At 26.9% G+C, this 20,113-nt stretch overlaps 1 protein-coding gene across 1 annotated transcript; it reads right to left on the bottom strand.

Moving 5' to 3' along the window:
• Positions 1-349: 349 nt before the first annotated feature.
• LOC114190865 (protein NRT1/ PTR FAMILY 5.2-like) lies at positions 350-6,812 on the bottom strand. Its single transcript, XM_028079927.1, has 4 exons — positions 6,518-6,812; positions 4,091-4,308; positions 1,691-2,256; positions 350-1,601 (listed from the first exon to the last, which is right to left on the bottom strand). The coding sequence occupies exons 1-4, from the start codon at positions 6,639-6,641 to the stop codon at positions 725-727; spliced, it is 1,785 nt and encodes a 594-aa protein (XP_027935728.1). The 5' UTR covers positions 6,642-6,812; the 3' UTR covers positions 350-724.
• Positions 6,813-20,113: the final 13,301 nt, after the last annotated feature.

The raw sequence follows: 20,113 nt of genomic DNA, 5'->3' as shown, positions 1-20,113 counted from the left end.
ATGGTTCCCACAATCACAACAAAAATGGAACAAAAGATAAGAGGGAAAAGGAATTCTGCATGTTTACTTATCGTGTGGAATCAATAATTTTTTGGGTATTGACTGAACTTTTCAAGAAAATGTTTTTTGCATAAAATTGTAATTTTTTCTACTTATATATCTTTCTCTTTTCGGTCTTTTATTAAATATATACACACACATAAGCAGTGAGTTTTATTTTCTTCTTATTTTCATTATTATTTGTAAGAGTTTTCAAATTAGAATAAAAACGAAAACCAGTTTGTAATCTTTAGCTGCCGACAAAGAAATCGCTTTAACATTAAAAAGCAAATTTATTGGATGAATGAAATAAAAATCTAACCTGATAGATTTTGTCTTCAACCCTTTATTTCTTGACTAAAGAAAAGCTTGAGTGGCCAGAGAAGATTTAAAAAGATAAACATCAAACACATTACATTTCTTTTTTCCAATCTTGTTTTTTTCGAGATGCATGTGACATTTCTCGAATGTTACAAACGATAAGGAAAAACGATCACATGCTAAAACGACCTCCAATAACTATAACTTGATTAGGTTCTCTTCTGAAGTGGCTTCCAATGACCACAACCATTCCAAAGTCAACACACACATACGTAGTTCTTTGGCCATCCAAATTTGTACATAACAGCTGTTTTTTGAAACTAATGGGTCTTAGTTTTCTTCCTTTGATTAGATACCCAATCAACTAGTCTTTGGGATTCACAACGTTGGACACGGTCTTTTCCTTCAGTTCTTTTGCAAGCACGTCAATGGAATCTGAAACTTCAACCCTATATACATAGAACCTTGTAACAAACGCGAAGAAGATGAGGTTGAGGAAGTTTAGTACTGCGAAAAATGCATAGTAGTAGTCAAGATGAGACTCATTCAGGTTGTTCAAAATCCACCCCTTGTGACCGTTTTTCTTGGTGACATGTGACACTGTTGAGAGAAGAAAGGAACTGATGAAGTTACCAATGCCTAAGGTAGTTGTGGAATAGGAAGTCCCAATGCTCTTCATATGTTCTGGGGCTTGATCATAGAAAAACTCGATTTTGGCAACCTCTAAGAAGGCATCGGCAGTTCCCATCAGTATAAACTGAGGAAGCAAAATGAATATGCTCAAAGGAACCTGTGCTCCACTTTCAACTACCCCATGTTCTCTTGCAACCTTGAGTCTATAGCTTTCGGTCCCAGATGCAATGATCATGATCAGTGTGTGGATTACAAGGCCAATTCCCATCCTCTGAAGCAGGGTAATGCCTCTGGGGTTCTTGGTAAACCTTTGCATGATCTTCACAAAGAAACGATCATAGAGCACAACACACACAAGCAAGGACACAGTAACGAATGCAGCCAAACTAGCAGGGGGAATTTTGAAGCTTCCGATGTGTCTGTCAAGAGTAGTTCCTTGCTTCACAAAAAGGGTATTTATCTGAGCCATCATTGTACTAGGAACAAATGTAGCAACCAAGATAGGAATCATCCTTAGCATTTGTTTTGTCTCCTCCACTTGTGTAACTGTGCAAAGCATCCATGGACTGGTGTTTGAATCTGTTTTAACGCAGGCCTTATCAAGGAACCTACACAAATATGCATCATCATTATTATTATTATCATTAAGACGTAAAAATTGAAAAAAATAAAAGAATACTCTTGTAGAATTTTGTACTTGAGTGTTGGAGTGTGATCAATTCTGTAGCTCCCTTTCTTTGCATAGTCTTCCTTGTCAAGTTCATATAGTTCTTTAGAGTTACCAGGGACAGGGACTTCCCATTTCCTCAAAGCAGCCACAATGACCCTAGCCATTCTAGTGAAGGTACTCCCAGCAGGCACCTTGTGCCTATAGAAGGGTGTGCCTGCCAGGAATATCATGATTGACACTAAAAGGCCAAGAGTTGGAAGAGCATACCCAAGAGTCCAACCCACATTATCTTGGATATACACTAGAACACTGTTTGCGAAGAGGGTCCCAAAGAAGATGCTGAACATCCACCAATTGAAGAAAGAGAGCTTATGCAACTTCTCTTTAGGGTGAAAATCATCAAACTGGTCAGCTCCTATGGTGGAGATGTTGGGTTTGGTTCCTCCGGTTCCCACTGCTAGAGTGTAAAGTGCACCATAGAACACTGCTAGCTGTAGTGTCGAGGCTTTCCCGCATTTTGTCACATCCTTTTCATAGCATGCAGGTGGCTTTAGGCTCGGAAGGGACACCGCCAGTGTAAGCAGAGACATACCCTGCCATTAACAATCCCAATACAGATCAAACAATCAGATAACCCCAACAAACTATTTTGACAGTTTAAACAGTTTGCATAACCACCAAATTACTGCAAAAAGGTTATCTGAATATCTGTTTGGATTTATTGAGTAAAAAATAGTAAGATTAGAATGAAGGTTATCATATAATTACAGAGGGTGTTATAAAACCACGTGTCAGATTTTCATTTTATATGTTGTTATTATTTAGACAGTTTTGTCTTGTTATCAGATTCTCCTATACAACTTGCTAGTTGTCTTTATTCGTGGCACACTCTGATGCCCCACGACCGCACCTGCCCCAGTAACTGACTTGTGATAAATAGTTTTCGAGTTAGTGTGGTTTACTTGTGTAGGGCTACACTTTTACTTGTTGCAGGTACAAAAACATGATAACCTAAATTGTGGACCATAAAAACAACACATACTTTCGAAGGGTGTACACACAACCATGAAAAGCGCGGTCCACTAACGTCACAAGTATGAAAAGAATGCCACATGCTTTGAACCAAACTAGACAGTAGATAGTGACCGGGACATTTTCCTACTACCTTCCGTGTCTTTTTCTTAGACAACACTGTCATGAGGTCAAATTTTAATACTTCCCCAATGTAATATCATAACATCTCCTATCTCAATTCTATTACAGTTCACTTACAAAATTTTAATTACATGTGATTAGATTGAATTACATATATATGTAAAACAAATATTGATGTGATCTATCAGTTATATTTAATGGAACTAAAATACTTAATATAAAATTAGCAATATTTAAATATTTTATAATTCAATAAACATCATAGTCATAAAAATAGTATGCCATCTCAATAATCATTCATCCTCAAAAGTCAAGTTCCGATTCACTGGCTGAGCTGCAAGATTCTTTTGTTTATCTAGAATCACTAATCAAACTCGAGAGTTAGTGTATTATTGGTCCAGCGATAGCTACTGTCCACTTATCATACTAGCAATATTGGAAAAAGAAAAAAAGAAATTAAATGTTAAGTCTTTGATCCAAAAGGATGAAAGTGTTATGGTATATAGTAGCTTCATTTGGTTGGTTGGTTCTTGACAGGTTTTTGTGTGGAGTAATCAGCAAGTGACATGTAACATGGTATCAAAATACTAAATCATTTTAATTAATCTCATAATACATATATATAAGAATCAGGGTTATGGTCAAAATATGCGGACTTAAAAAATCATTTTGTAAGATATAACTTTATGATAATTTTTATATTAAGAAGAACAAGCACCAAGGATCTTGGGCGAGACTTTTCCTAGTTTCTAACATGTGGGAGTGGGGTGTTGAAAGGTGGTGATAATGCCACCGGGGGTGGTATGGGATTCACCAAAGGCAAACAGAGTGTGGTTTGACTTAAATCAACTTTACACTCACATTTTCCATAATTTTCAAATATATATTGATAGAATAATCAATTGTTTCATACTACCTACTAATAATTAAAATTTACACAAACGTAAGCTTAAGAGAGGACATTAACTTCAAACATTTTATATGTCCCACCCAACGCTCCATGTGAGATTAGAAGGGATGAACACTTGACATCCAAATAATTGAGGTTAAATTGTCAAAGGCCTACCTAGACACTTTACATATGTTTTTGTTTTGTGACAAGATTTCAATGTCCGGAGTAAACTATTTTTGACATATTATAGAAAATGGAATACGCTGATAATAGTTAACATAAGAAGTCAAACAAGTTGTTAGTAGATTAATGTAGGAGATTACACCAATTGAATGAATGAGCGGTGTTTAAAAAAAAGAGAAAAAGTTAGAGTTAATTACCGAGAGATAAATGGTAGAGGCTATGGTAAAAGTCCAATAGCGACCGAGGAAAGCGTCAGCAACGTAGGCACCTAAAATTGGTGTCATCCAAATGGTGCCAACCCAGTTTGTGACATTGTTTGCAGAGGTTACTGTGCCTTGGTGAAGCTTTGTTGTAAGATACAGAATCAAATTTGATGATATTCCATAATAAGCCATCCTTTCGAATACCTCATACACTGCATCAACATGTATCAATTCAAACCTCAATTTTCCTCTTTCAAATTATAAACAACTAAGTGTTTTGCTTTAACCAACCTTCTCATTTTGCTAATTAAATTAAGTGCATACAAAAACAGGAGTTACGTCATCCCGTCAAATATGTCACACTAATTATACAACTTTACGGATTGGTATCCGTGACAATTCAATCAGAAGCGTGTTACGTTCGTCAACGGTTTGCTTCCAATCCAAACTCTTTTTTCCCAGTTTGATTCCAGATAGTAAAATATTCACTATCTTTGAATAATAAAAGTAATATTAATTATACTTTTTTAGTACTGTTGGAGAGATATTTTTTGTTCTATGTAATTCAATATGTTAAACATCGTATGCTATCCAAAAATAATTAAAATAAACCCAGTGACTTGTATAATAAAAACAAACAGTACGACGAGTTTGGAAATAAAATATCACGCATTATTTAATCCAGCTATCATACAATAATAGGCATCGTTGAAAGTGCAAGAAGGCTTTTTTTAGTTGATTCTGTTTTCATTTTTTAAAATTAATTTTTGAGAAATGCTTTCAGATAAGAACTAGCTAGGAAGAGATTATAAAATTGTTCTCGATGAAATTAAAAAAAAAAAAAGTTTGAAAAAGAAGTTTATGATGATTATGGGAAAGCATGCGTATGGATCTTGTGATTTCGGAAATTTGGCACGATCGAAATGGAGAAAACGGTTACTTCCAGGCCTAAACCTAATCTACTTTTGTACGATTGATAAACAAAACATCCATTCCAATTCCATTAACGCAGAATAACAGCTTCTGATTCTCTCACATCACGACCGAGCCCACCAGCCACTACCACCACTCCGAGAGGGACAACTCCAACTTCCATGCATTCCTTTCCAACACCCTTTTTCGACCCATAAAACAAAACTTATATTTTCACAACTATTTTAATTAACAATTTTTTTAGTAATAATAATAAATAATGTTTAAATGAATTAATGATGCTTTAATAAATAATTATAATTAGTTGTATAACTAATATTAATTGTCACTATATTAGTATTGATTTTTAGATAACAAAGAAAGCCCACACCCTCGCGAACAAAGAGCGACAAGGACACCCTACGAAAAATATTCCTTGCCTTGGCTTCTAAAAGGTTTCACCCAACAGATTAATCTTTTAAAAAATCATATTATTTTATAAAGGATAATACACTTTACAAATATAAAAGATTCTTACTTTCTCAATAAATACAAAAAGTCGAGTATAATAAATTTACTAAGCTTTACAAGTACTTGAAAATGTCATTTTTCTTTATTAGTTTATAAATATAAGACTGTATATAAATTAGACTTGATTTATAAACTAATAGCGTATTGGATGGATTTATTAATAAGGATCACTACAGAAAAAATACTTTTAGGAAAGGAAAGGAGAATAATTTATTAAAAATCAAAATACATATTATGAAGTTCAATTGATATGATATGGAGAACATAATATTTATTTCGAAAAATATAAGGATGTGTGAATGTTTTGTTGACTTCATCCATTAAATTACAAAAGGACAAAATATGTATACAAAAGTAATACATATATATATATATAACATATAGGAAAAATATATATATAAAAAAAAGTGTACTACTAAAAGAAACAAGTGTGGTTTAATGGTAAAATATACTTGTTAGAAGTAGTTTGAGCGAAAGAGAAAATGAGAGGGTAAAAAGGTGTGTGACAAACTCCTTTTTTTTTGTGATGCGAAGAGATATTTATGCAAGGACTGAAGCTGCAGGTACACCATCACTTCGCTGCCCAGCGAAGCAAAGAAAAAAACCCCATTTGCAGCGAAAAATAGGAAAACCTCTGGTAGGTAAATTAATGCGAAGCGAAGGACAAAGGCAAAAAATGGAGCAAGTAAATTTCTCTTCTCAGTTATCACCAACACTTGCAGTTGCCGAGAACAGCATAACATGGTACAACTGAGTAGTTCAAAGTTTCGAAATTGGAAAAACAATCAGAAATGAAAAGAAAAGGAGTAGCCATATGAGAGGCATGGATGTGAAAGCTTGCGTTAACATAATAGAGTTGTTAAATGGTTTGTGATTGGTTGAATGAAACGTAAGAAAGGTTTTAAAGTAATAAAATAGTTGTGCATTTGTAGAAGAAAGGGAAAGCAAAAAGGTTAGAGAAGGATAGAAAAAAGTTACCAACAACAAAGGAGCAAGCTTTCCAACCGCCACTTTTGGATCTAAGAATAGGTTTGCCTTTAATGTTGACAGTGCCATCTTGGGTGTAGTCCTGGTTCACCACCCTCCCCTCTTCCATGGTCATAGTTGCTCAACTCAATAACTTTCTCTGATTCCTCACTGAGTTTGGAGAGGGAAGAAGGAGAAATGAGAGAAGTGAATGTGTGGTAGCATGGTCCTTCATTCATAAAAACTATACACAATTTATAGACCCAGTGCTCTGCTCTGCTCTGCTCTGTGGATACACTTAGCACCACATGGGCCCAGTATCCTCACCATCCTCTCACACTTTCTTCCTTTCTTTATTTCCTCTAAAATAAATAAATACCAAACAAAAACCTTTTTCTTTTTTTTTTAATACAAATCAACTCATCAGTAGGTATCGCAGTTCAATTCAGATGCGCACACACCCCTTATTTTCACCCAACAGATTACTTTTCTAAGATTTAGCTTTTACTCTTATTCTACAAATTTTAAATATTTTCCCTATATTTCTTTTTTCCTTATTTAGTAGTTCCAAGTTGAGAAAAAATTTTGAGTCGTTTCCATTTAAATTTTTTTTTTAATTAAGCTTCAATTTTTTAAAATTTGATTTAATTTTGTCAGTACCTTCGATATTAAAAACCGTTACGTATGAATTTGTAATTTTTTTTATTCATTTTCTTGTACATTTTTTTGCTTTCAACATATTATGTGTTAGGTGTCGATGCTGGTGTCAATAACAAATATTATTATTTTTTATTCAATTTATTCTACATACGTATATATTTGACTCAATTCGATTTTAATATTTTATTTCTGAATAAAATCTTTTAATTATAACCAAATTTATTATAATTATAAATGCTATAGTGATATTTATATTAAAATTAATTTTTATTTTTAAAATTAAGTTTAAATCAATTCTAATATTATTAGTAGATTCCATTTAAATTAATTAATTTTAATGTTATACAAAAAATATGAATTAATAATATAATTGTTTTAAATATTTACTTTTTTAAAATGAAACTTAAACTTATTAATAAATATAATACAATAAATAAAAAACTAATGTTGAACTTAAAATAAAATAAAAAGTAGAATAACTATTTGTTTGACTTAAAATTTAAAAATATTAAAATTTAAAATACAATTTTAATAAAAATATTACTATAACATCTATACAAATAATAAAATTTGTTTTAATTTGAAGAGAAACAACATTATATTTTAAAAACAAAAATATAATTGCATTAAATAAAAAGCATGTAATAGAAATACATTAAATATAAGACCATGACATTTGAATTTGACACTGACATGTAACACATGTTACATGGCAGGAACATACAACACAAAATTTTGCAAAATAATAAAAATAAAAGTACAAATTGACATGTGACACTAATACTAATATTATATATAAGGTATTAATATAAATTATTTAATTGAGTTAATTTTTCAATAAATTAAAACTCACTTGAAACAAAAGTCTAATTAGATACCATTTGAAAATTTTAACAAAATTTGGAATATGGCGTGTAACTATACGTCTCTTTTATCTATTTCACAATTTCAGAAACAAAAAGAGTTGTCTCCCATTCTAATATTTATTTTCATTCTCATTATCTTTTCTATTTCAAATAGACAAAAAATTCTTTATTTCTAAAAGAAACATTTAATTATTTTTACTATTTGTTATAATTATTTGACTCTCATTAAGAGGTTATCAAATATTTTTATTTGAAATTTATATAATTATAATTTGTGTCTTACTATTTGATATTAGAAAAATAATTATCTGATTTTGACAATAAATACTTATAACATCTTTTTTTTTCTACTATATTTTAATTAGTTGTAAACAAAATATTTAATTAATATTTAAAATAAAATAGAAATAAGTATAAATGCAAAAATATGCACATTTTCGGAGACGTAAAATAAAAATTGCATATGTGTACAATATAAAAATAAGAATTCTCAAATATAAAGATAAGAATGTTCAAATCCACATGTTGTCATCCTTAATTAAAGCATATTATAATTTGTAAGTATTCATACAAACATATTAACTTTATTATAATAAGTATAATAGTTAATTATATTACTGAAACTAAATGTATATTATGTTTAGCATATTATAACAAAAATCATTCTCTTATATTTATTAAATAGTAAAATATTTAATAAATATTTTGTATGGCGTTTAATTAATACTTATTATGCATAATATATATTTAAAATCAATTTTTTATATCTGTAAAAATTTGTAATGTATATATGTTAAATATAATATCTTATCAGAAGAAACAATAATAAATAATAATATTTTATAATATATATATATATATATATGAATTTTATTGGTTTTAGTAGTTACTTATAAAATCTTAACTTATAATTTTTAACTAAATAAGAACTTATTATTTTTAAGGAAAGTACGTCCTTCTTTATATGAAATTGTTTTTCCTCTCCTCTTTTGGTGAACATCTACAATATTTCCTATCTCTCAACTTTGAAAATTATGTGTTTAGTCTCATTTAGTTTTATTGAAGGATAAGCTATATTTGAAAGTCAAGTCAATTTGCATGATAAATTCTTGAGGAAAATACTTTATTCTAACACCCTTTTCCAACATTTTGACATTATTATATAAATTATATTTTAATAAATTAAGACATTGAATTTTTAAAAACTATCTTTTTATGCGTATTTATCTTCTTACAACCTACAATCGATCTATTTAAATATAACAAATTATATATATATATATATATATATATATATATATATATATATATATATATATATATATATATATATATTATTTCATTACTTAGAGACAAACATATCTATATTTATTCCTAATACCATTTTTTTAATACTACTACATTTATAATGTTTTAAACACCTAATTGAAAAATTAGTTTATATAAGCACCTTAATTTTTTATTATTTAACTCTTTGATTTAATTTACTCTACCATTCTTGTCACTATATAATATTTGTATAATATTTGTATGTAATTTTATTTGATATTTTGATTTTATAAAAGTTCGTTCACATGAGTATATATATATATATATATATATATATATATATATATATATATATATATATATATATATATATATATATATATATATATATATATATATATATATATATATATATATATATATATATATACTTTTAGAAAAAAGTTTTATTATATACTCTTAAAAATAAATTAGTTAGGTGACATAATATATAATGAATTAACATGACAATTTTTATAAGAAATATAAATATAATGGTAATCAGCCGAGCTTCCTATAAGCTTATAAGAGGGTTTTGACCCTCTGAAATTTTTTTATTATATATAAATTAATAGATAGCAAACAATGATTTATTTTTATTTTAATACTAAATATTTTGAATATATGTTTTGACACCCAAAATATTTATTTGAAAATATTTACTTAACATTTGCAATTGATGGTAATAATACCTGTAAAAACTATTATAGTTAAGGTGATGAACATTATTCTTTGAAAGTTACATGTCATTATTGACTTCTACACCACATTAAAAAAATATATTTAAAATTATGATAAAGATTTGTCAAACATAACATGAAGTCATGTGTGTTTAATAATTTTTTATTTATTTAAGAAAAGATAAAAAAATAAACTAAAATAAAATCATATATAAATAAATTAAACAATACAAAAACAAATATATTTGATAACATAATATATATATATATATATATATATATATATATATTTACTTCTTTTTTTATTACAACTTGATTACACTATTCTTTTTCTCATAATTGTTTATTTTTTTCACATAACAAAATTTGACTCTCATCTTGAAAGACTTAATTACATAATTATTTTACCAGATAATATAAAAATATATTTTCTTTAATTTCATCGATAGTTGATTCTTGTTTTATTTGAAAAACTTTTGTTTTGTTTAAATAAATTTTATTATTTATCGGTTTTACAATTTTGATATTTGAACAGTTTTTTTATATTTATAAAGTATTTTATATCTCATCATATAATTAATTATACATTTTATTTTTATTATATAAAATATTGTTTTAATGATTTTTTATATAATGATTTTTATTTATTAATTTATTCTAAGTGTAACTTTATTACAACAATTGACATAAATTTTTTTTATACCATCTAAGATATATTGAAGTTCAAAAACTGAAAGATTTATATCTAAATTTAAATTATTAATTTAATATTTTTTTCTTTGTGCAATTTTGTTCTGTATAAAAAAAAAATATCAGTAAAAAGATCTATAATCTAAAATATTTATAGTTGTTTTAGTTGCTAAAAAACATTAATTATGTATAATTGTGAAATATTTTATAAATTTTTTTCCCTTATTGTAATTTGATATTTTTGATTTGAAATTTATACTATTATAATTTATTTTTAAATATTTAACAATTAAGAAATAATAAATTTTTATATTGAATATTTAATAATATTTTATTTTATTTTATGTGATTTTTATTTTTTTATAAAAAATAAATAATTAATATTAAAACAATGATAAAATAAATTTGAGCACAAGTGCAGATATATCATTACTCAATAAGAATCAAAGTAAAGATGATACAAAAATCTTAAATTCATTGGACATAAGAATAAGATGAAGGTGAATTTTTACATTAAAAATAAATATGAGATAATTAAATTTGTCCCACATCGTTTTGTTGTCGACCTTAATTATTGCGTCTAATCCAAATTTTATTATTTAAATTGCAAGTTTAAATTAACCGTAGTTTAAAGTTTAATATATAATATACTGTAATATATATATATATATATATATATATATATAATATATGTTTATTTCTGAAACATAAATTTAGTAAATTAAAAAATTCATTAACGAATGATATTTAGAGATATCGTGTTTACTAGTTATACTTTTAAAAGATAAATGATATCTTATAAGATGATGTTACATAGTGATAAAATAACATGAAATAGTCAAATAACTTGATATAAATTAATTGATAAATATTCCTACCCTTTATCTAAATATTTGGAGAATAAAATTTGATAAATACTTTCCAATGTATTTTTCCTTGATTTTAAAGTTGCAAACACCCACACCCATACAAGTATAACATGAATTGTCATAATTGCTTTTCTTTTAATTTAAACTTTAATTTTGTAATTTGTTTTTCAAATGTAATGAAACTTTGCAGGAAATGTACATGTGGCAGATGAGAGGATAAGTTCTTCACGTGTGCAAAATTGTATTTTTTTTTCTTTTTATCAATTAAATGTTATTTGATGTTAGTCTTATGCATATAATATTAACAATTTTTTAAGACAAAAAAAATAATTCAAGTTTCAATAATAATGATGTAATCTTAAACATTGTAATAAAAAATTTTGTATTATAACATTATAAAAAATAGTTGATAATAGTAAAGATTTGTCGGTAAATCATGTTTATTGTCAGAAATATCTCAGTAAAGTTGTTATTGATAAAATGTTCGATTGACTTTTCTTCTTCTTCTTTTTTTTATCTTTTGTTTTCTTTTCTTTTATATATTTTTTCATCACTATTGTTGCGTCACTATTGTCAACTCCAAGTAAATTTTGTCCTCTGGGGTCTCATATCCTCCTATTTATCTTCCTTTTTCCACTTCTTTTACATTCACCTCTTTCTTTAATTCCGGTCACCATTGTCACCATCACTGACGTCCTCTATCTACACGTCATTGGCAATCAATAACAATCCCGATGTGCGTCATATACAAACCTCCCTATCACTCTCAACCAGTGGCGGAACTTGACCAAAAATCTTAGGGGGCCAAATTATATTTGTTATATATAAATTATTTTTTTTAATTAAAAAATTTATTTCTTTATATCATTTTTTTATTCAATTTTCTAATTAGAATTCAATGAAAATAAACTCAATTACCTGTAATAATGAAAACATATGAGCTAGGTCATCCGCTTGGTTTTTTACTAAAAAGATAGCACGGCAAGCAATATGCAACCTCTTTTAATGGCGAATACTCTAACCATGAAGAAAATAAGCTAAACCATGTGTACTGAAATCTTATTGGATAATCATCTTTACCAAACAACGGATAATTTTCTAGATGCGTTTGATATGGACCTCATTTTAGATAAGTCCTTCGTACCTCATCAATTTGATTTGATGGGTATTGCCAAATTTGAAAACGCTTTCACGAATTACGTTCTAAATATATTTTCAAATTCATTATATGTAATTTTAGAAACCTTAGAGAGTTGTTTTTCGTTTTCTTCAATATTTGGATTCTCATGAAGTTTCTCAATTTTAGATGACGTAAATGCATTTTTTTCATCTTCATCATAAGCCTTCCTTTTGAAAAAAGAATCAAGACTTAAATACCTTTTTGGTCATCATTTTCGTAGTGTTTGTTGCGGATGGTCCTCATTTTGACAGAATTTTTAAAATGGTCCTTATTTTCGCAATTCGTGTTTTATTTGGTCCTTTTATGTAACGCCGTTTAAATCATTAACGGAACATTGTACATGTGGCACGATTTGTATTAGGGTGTGTTACGTGTACAAGTGTGGTACAATGCTCCGTTAATGATTTAAACGGCATTACAGAAAAGAACCAAATAAAACACGAATTGCGAAAATGAGGACCATTTAAAACATTCGGTAAAGATGAGAACTATTTTAAACATTCTGTCAAAATGAGGATCATCCGCAACAAACACTACGAAAATGAGGACCAAAAAGGTATTTAAGCCAAGAATCAATTATTTTACTCTTTATCATAATTTTTCTAATATAAATTTGTCACTTTTCACCTATTTACAAAAAAATAAAATTATGCATACCCCAAATTAAATCTTAAAAGCAAGACTCAATATTTTAAGAAAACTAAAAACTTCTAAATGATTAGCTTTCCTTACCTTAAAGTAAATTCCTAATCTTGTTGTTTTCTTACACAACTTCAAAGCCTAAAATAGCTCTATCTACACAAAGAATAGTTTGATCAATAATTAAAGCATGATTTTATGATCTCTAACCGATAGAGATATGCCTAGAGCGTAGAAAAACCACATACAAGAGGGAAACAAATTGCTTCAAAAAAAAAAGGGGGGAAAATGAACTTACTCAAAAGAAGAAATTGTTCGGTCCAAAATGTTCATTAACTCTTCGATTTTATTGTAGTGCAATTTGATTTTGAAAATAATAAGGAATTGACGATAAAAATTGAGATGAAAATAAAACGAGAGAAAGAGATCGAGGCACAGAAAAGAAAAACTAAATAAAGAAGTATAAGAAATTATAATAAAAAAAACAGTTTTTAAATTCAAAAAAAAATTCCAAACTAAATTAATATAAATAAGATAATAATATATAAATAAAACAATAATATATAAATAAAGTAATAATATATAAATATATAGAAAATAAAATAAAATAATAATTAATTACTATAGAAAATAAAATAAAATAATAATATATAAATATTATTTTTTAAATAAAATAAAAATAAAATAAAAAAAATGATTGGGGGAGCCGTGGCTCCCCTCTGTCACAACGTTCTTCCGCCACTGCTCTCAACAATCTCCTCCTCCTCTTCTTCTCACCCATATTCCCTTAATATTAAAAAAAAAAAAACCTTTATCAGATTGGGTGCAAAAATTTGCTATCCAAAGTGTTGACAAAATGAGAGATCATTAACTATAATAATAAGGTATCAATGAAAATATTAGTTGATAATGAAAATTGTAATTTAATGATAAACAATTCCAACAACTTTTATCGTTAATAATTATGATGATAAGTTATCAATGAAAATATTCGTCAATAATAATAATTATCATAATTTACTGAGGAATTTTTTAGCAAATTTTATAGACGAATTTCATACTAATGAAAATATTCATTAATAAATTAAAATGTAAAATTCATCGAAAAATAATTGTCGATAAATTAGAGTTTATCGTGAATTTGGAGTCATCAGTAATATTTCGTTGATAATTAACGAAATTATATGTACAAAGCAAGTATAAATATGTTTATTAATAAATTAGTTTAAGTTTTTATATATAAGAAAAATGACTAATATCCCATTTCAAATTGATTGGGAATTGTGCATCTATATTTAAGGAGAGATCCAAAGTTGATAATATTTTTTCCTTAAATATAAAAAGGTTTCCAAATATATTTATTTTTCAAGTGATAAAGTGAAAATAAATATGATGTAAAATAATTAAAAATAAATAAATCAATATATATATATATATATATTATTTGTATATACTATATTTTATTTTATAATAATTAAGTAAACATGCAAAGAGTTATTATAGTCTAGGTTCTAATATCGTGTCCAATGATTAGATATCCATAAATATGCAATCAATAATTACCATACAGTTAAAACAAGAATAGAACACCATAGTGATGAGAAAGAATTATATTGAATAATGAAATTCATAAAAAACTAATAATACATTACACCCAACTTCTATGATAAAGGGATTTACCTAGTTACATTACATCCTTTTTGTTCAAAGGTCTTTCTCCCAAAAGAATTTGTTTTTCCCTCTCTCCCCTAAAGGGTTTTTTCCCCATGATAAGGTTTTTTTTGTTGCCGGAAGGATTGTTACCTAAAAGCTTTTTTTTTCAAACTCCTTGTTTATAGATTTTTCAAATTGGACTAACTTGCAACTTTGTACTTGATTTTGCATTGAAGTAATTAACTTTATCAATATCTCCTCTTGCCGATAACTTTGATAATTAAAATCTGTTGATATTCTTGTTAATCTCTTTACTATTAGAATAATAACGAAGATGAATGTCTCAGGCCTTTGAAATGCGTCTCTACCTTCTTTCCTATAAGGTCAAGTATCATTCTCTCCAAAAGCATTTATTATTTTTCCTCTCTCTCCCAAAGGTTTTTTTTTTTTCATAATAAGGGGTTTTTTTTGTTGCCAGAAGGGTTGTTACCTTTAACCTCTATCAAACCCCTTATTTATAGATTTTTCATATTGGACTGACCTGCAACTTTGTACTTGATTTTGTATTGAAGTAACCAATTTTATCAATATCTTCTCTTGCCGATAATTTTGATAATCAAATTTTGTTGATATTCTTCTTATTTTTTTTGCTATTAGAATAATGATAAAGATGAATGTCTTTGACCTTCAGAATGTGTCTCTACCTTCCTTCCTTGTAGGTCAAGTGTCATTCTCTCAAAAGGTATTTATTTTTCCCTCTCTCCTCCAAAGGGTTTTTTTTTTTTTTTTCCAAAAGGGGTTTTTTGTTGCTTGAAGGATTGATTCCTTTGACCTCCATCAAATTCCTTATTTATAAATTTTTCGAATTGGACTAGGTCTCCAACATTGTACTTGATTTTATATTGAAACAACCAACTTTATCAATATTTCTTCTTACCAATAACTTTGATAATCAAATTTTGTTGATATTCTTTTTAATTTCTTTAATATTTTTACTTATCTGTAAAATATTAAATATGTAAACCAAATACTCATCTTTTCCAATTTTATTAAATAAAACTTAAAATGGCTATAATAATAATACTAATCAAATAACAATAAAAAATAAAAATAAAACACGATAATATTAGTTATCGTCTAATAATAGCCCAAGATATACTATATTTCTTCCAAAATACTAAACCTATCCAATAATCGCACCATCATGGATTTACACTAGTAATGACTCATCTTTTCTCAGTTGATCAAACATGCATTGACTCACAAACAACGTGTATATGGCAAAAGGAAAGTTGAAAACTAAAAGAAAAACATATTTTGATCACAGTTTTCTTTAATTAAGTTAAACATGTTATTTGTATCTCTTATATTTTTACTTGAAAAAGAGAATGGAGAGATGATGATCAGTACACTCTAGAAATGATGTACACGGAGGTTGAAGAGGAGTAAGAGGATTTAAATTATAGAGTAATAATTTTAAATAAATAAAGGACGAAATTATTTAATTTAACTATTTTATAACTAAAAATATACTTAAAATACAATACAATTATCATTTTGCATCAATTTTAAACCCTTTCATTCAATAATTATGAAACAAAATTATTACAAATAAATAATCAGGAATGAGTATATGGCCAAAAAAATTGGTTTCGTTTATAAACAAGATCATGTACGATCTTGATAGCTTGGAATAAATGGAAGTTTGCGAGATTGTTAAACTTTTTCTAAAAAAATACTGTTTATAAAAATTATATGATTTTTTCTGTTAAAAACTATATTTTTGTTATAAGTAAGGATGTCAACAAAATCCGTACCCACGAGTATCCACGGATAAAAATTACAACCAATAGAAAATGGATATCCGTGGTAACGGGTACAAGTATTTTTTATACCCACATGTTAATGGAGGTGGGTATGAATATCATAGTATCCGTACCCGTGGATACCCGTACCAGCTATATTCTACTTTAAATTAAAAAAAATATTAAAACATTAACACATTGATTTGAATGAATTATTTTTTATCAATTGATTTTAAAACATCTTCATTTATTTGTAAATTGTCATTCAACACTATTTAAATGAATTAGTTTCACTTTGTTTGAGATTTACAAAGGTTATGCATTGTATTTTTTATTTTAATTTATGGTTAAATTATTTATTAAATATTAAAATTTTCTTTTATAAATACCTGTGGATACGTGTGAATATTAAAAAAATATGTGAATACATGCACAACACAAAACAAATATTTATCCAGTAAATAACATACGAGGAGCTAATACTCATATTTTACCTGCCCCGTTGACAAATCATAAGAGTTAATACTTGTATCTATTACTTCAAATGGTATACGTCGATAATGTTACTTCAATATATGAAAGGAATCCCATATTTTTTACTGATATTTTGGCATTATTTTTTATTGAGTATTAAAAATGTATTATATTAATATTTAAATTTTCTTAATATATTTTAAAATAAAAATAATTATAAGTGTATTTTGAAAGAATAAAAGAGGAATGGTATCAAAAACCTAAAAGAAAATATAAATTTTATAAGATAGACATAGACTTTCACTTAAAAATATAAAAATATAAATAAAATCTCACTCTAAAAACCAGTTTTTTATACGATGAAATTTAAAATTAATTTCCTTTTTAGAGACATCCAAAATTTATTACTACAAAACTTTTGTTTATTAAACTTATTTAGTCATCCGTTGTTATTACTTATTGAATTATTATTAATATTTAGTTTTATAATATATATATTACAATTAAAGGGAAAATAATTCCTGTGATAAAATCGGTAAAATTTGTCGACTGAGGAAATCAAAGTTAAAAGTGTGACACGTATTGAAAATAAGTCTGAAATGAAATCGTGGGCGGTTCCCCGGAAGTAGGTATGGTATGTATAGGCATCACTATTTACTAAAGTAATACCAATTAGAAGTGAAAAATAAAGTTTTAAAATTTCCTGAAAAATAAAATCTAGAGAGATTTCGCTAATTATATCATTTTATTCAAAGTGCTACTTTTGGAAAAGGGTCATCAAGCTTTAGCCTCTGGGCATGCAGATTCTTTTTTATTTTTTCCTGTTGACTTTATTAATCCTTTCCCTGTTTTTCTTCGAACCTATCATGTAAAACAAACACTTTTGATGGTTTAAATTTGATCCAAGAGAATCTCCAATTCAAACTACAGAATTTTGGTATTACCAGTCCACAAAATTAAATCCGCAAATCAAAATACAAAATGTTGCCATTGCAACTCCACAAAAATTTTCATTGTCATATATTAATAAGTAATTCATATATTATGTCATTTTTTAAACAAAGAGTAAATAAAAATATAATATGTAGAAAATATGTATAGCTAAATTATAAAAGTATAAATGGTTTTAAGCATGAGAGAAAAAAATTGCATAGTTAAATTTGAAAAATATTATTGTTTTAAATGTAATCGTGTGTATAATTCGTTAAAAAAAATAATAGATTAAAATCATGTCATTCTTGAAATAATTGAAGTTAAACATATAATAAAGGTGATAGTGGGGAATCTTGGAATTTCATCCAACCGAATCCATGTCTTAGTGTTCCACGAGTTGTGGCAACGGAAGTTGAGTCCACCCAACTCTATGGTTGAAAAACTCGTTTACAAATTTTTATACACGTATTTTGTTCTATTTTATTTATTCATGAAAAAATAAATTAAATAAAACAAAATAACCAGAGATTTTTCAAATTAATTTATAAAAGTATAAATTTATTTAAACTATATTTTAATTTTTTTTCTTTCTTTTTAGTTGACCACTAGTCAGAGTTATGTTTACCAAAAATTATTAGTTCCAACCAATTAAAGCTTCAAAGATTCATTGAAAAAAATCTGTAAACAAATAAAATTCAGGTGCAATGTCACACTTGTTTTTAATGTTAATTTTATTTTAAATTTGAATATTACCTTAATAGTCTACGTTCTTTTAGTACTAGTCTTCAAAATTGATATTTGACTAGGTTAATATTAAATAACTTTAACTAAAAACAAGAGTATAAAACTTGAATTAAACAATTTCATATGACAAGTTTTTCTTTTAGCATAGTAACTTGGTGGGTTAACTATAGTTTACTAAGAGTGCATTTAATTAAGAAAATTAATTATTCACTGCTCAATGTTTATTATTAGACAAAATTGATTTATAAATGAACATTTTAGTCTTTAAGGTTAGATTCAGTAACGAATTTCCGTCTCTATGCATATAATGCAAAATTCAAAAGACAACCATAGAGAATCCTATAAATTCTTAACATAAAATAAAAAAGTATTTAACATTAAAAAAACATGTCAAATACAGCACTCAAATGGTTTAACTCTGTTCACCTCACAGACAATTCTTAATCTCTTCAATTCAATTTGATACAATATTGTTGTATCAAGTTTCAAATGTATTTTTATTTTTATACTATTTTATTCACATCACCTCTTCAAATACCCCTTCAATCTCAAATTGACTGATAAAAACCCCAGAATTATATACAAGACTACAATATCCAATTATACAAAAATAAAAACAACAACTCTCAAAGACGTCAAATCAATTATTTTTTTAATAATCTACATTCGTCAATATTATCAAAAAAGGAATTACTTTCTTTGATAAAATCAACTATCGTTTACTTGAGAGTTGCTTTTTCACTAAGAAACAAAAAAATTCTCAAATAACCAAGACACTGATCTAAAATTGATTCAATTAGGATTACACCTTTCTTAACTTGTTGAACCTATGTAACCTGAAATATTTATAGCAAGAGTTATAGAATAAACAAGATAATTTTTTTGGAACAAAATATTATAAACAAATTATGATTTGTTAAAGTTGTTATTTACTCTATTGAAGAGAAAGACGAGAAACACTTTAAAAGAATAGAAAGAAAATAAAGGAAGAAAGAGTTTGTTAAAAAAGGAAGAAGAATTACTAGAATTTTCCAAAAGTTGGAGCCATATATGCAAAGTGGAAATCAAATCAGTCCGATCAAAATCAATTCAAAGGCACAATACTAG

The sequence above is a fragment of the Vigna unguiculata genome, chromosome 7 (genome assembly GCF_004118075.2).
Source record: "Vigna unguiculata cultivar IT97K-499-35 chromosome 7, ASM411807v1, whole genome shotgun sequence".
In the NCBI taxonomy this organism is placed as follows: domain Eukaryota; kingdom Viridiplantae; phylum Streptophyta; class Magnoliopsida; order Fabales; family Fabaceae; genus Vigna; species Vigna unguiculata.
Note: the sequence above shows the minus strand (reverse complement) of the source record. Positions and strands in the feature narration are given on the sequence as shown.

Bases quoted from the DNA above. Each gene is read 5' to 3' on its own strand.
- LOC114190865 (XM_028079927.1), bottom strand. From the start codon at position 6,641: ATGACCATGGAAGAGGGGAGGGTGGTGAACCAGGACTACACCCAAGAT. The intron at 2,257-4,090 runs GTAATTAACTCT...TGTTAATGGCAG, and splicing joins CCTCTACCATTTATCTCTCG to GGTATGTCTCTGCTTACACT. The intron at 1,602-1,690 runs GTACAAAATTCT...ATATTTGTGTAG, and splicing joins GATCACACTCCAACACTCAA to GTTCCTTGATAAGGCCTGCG.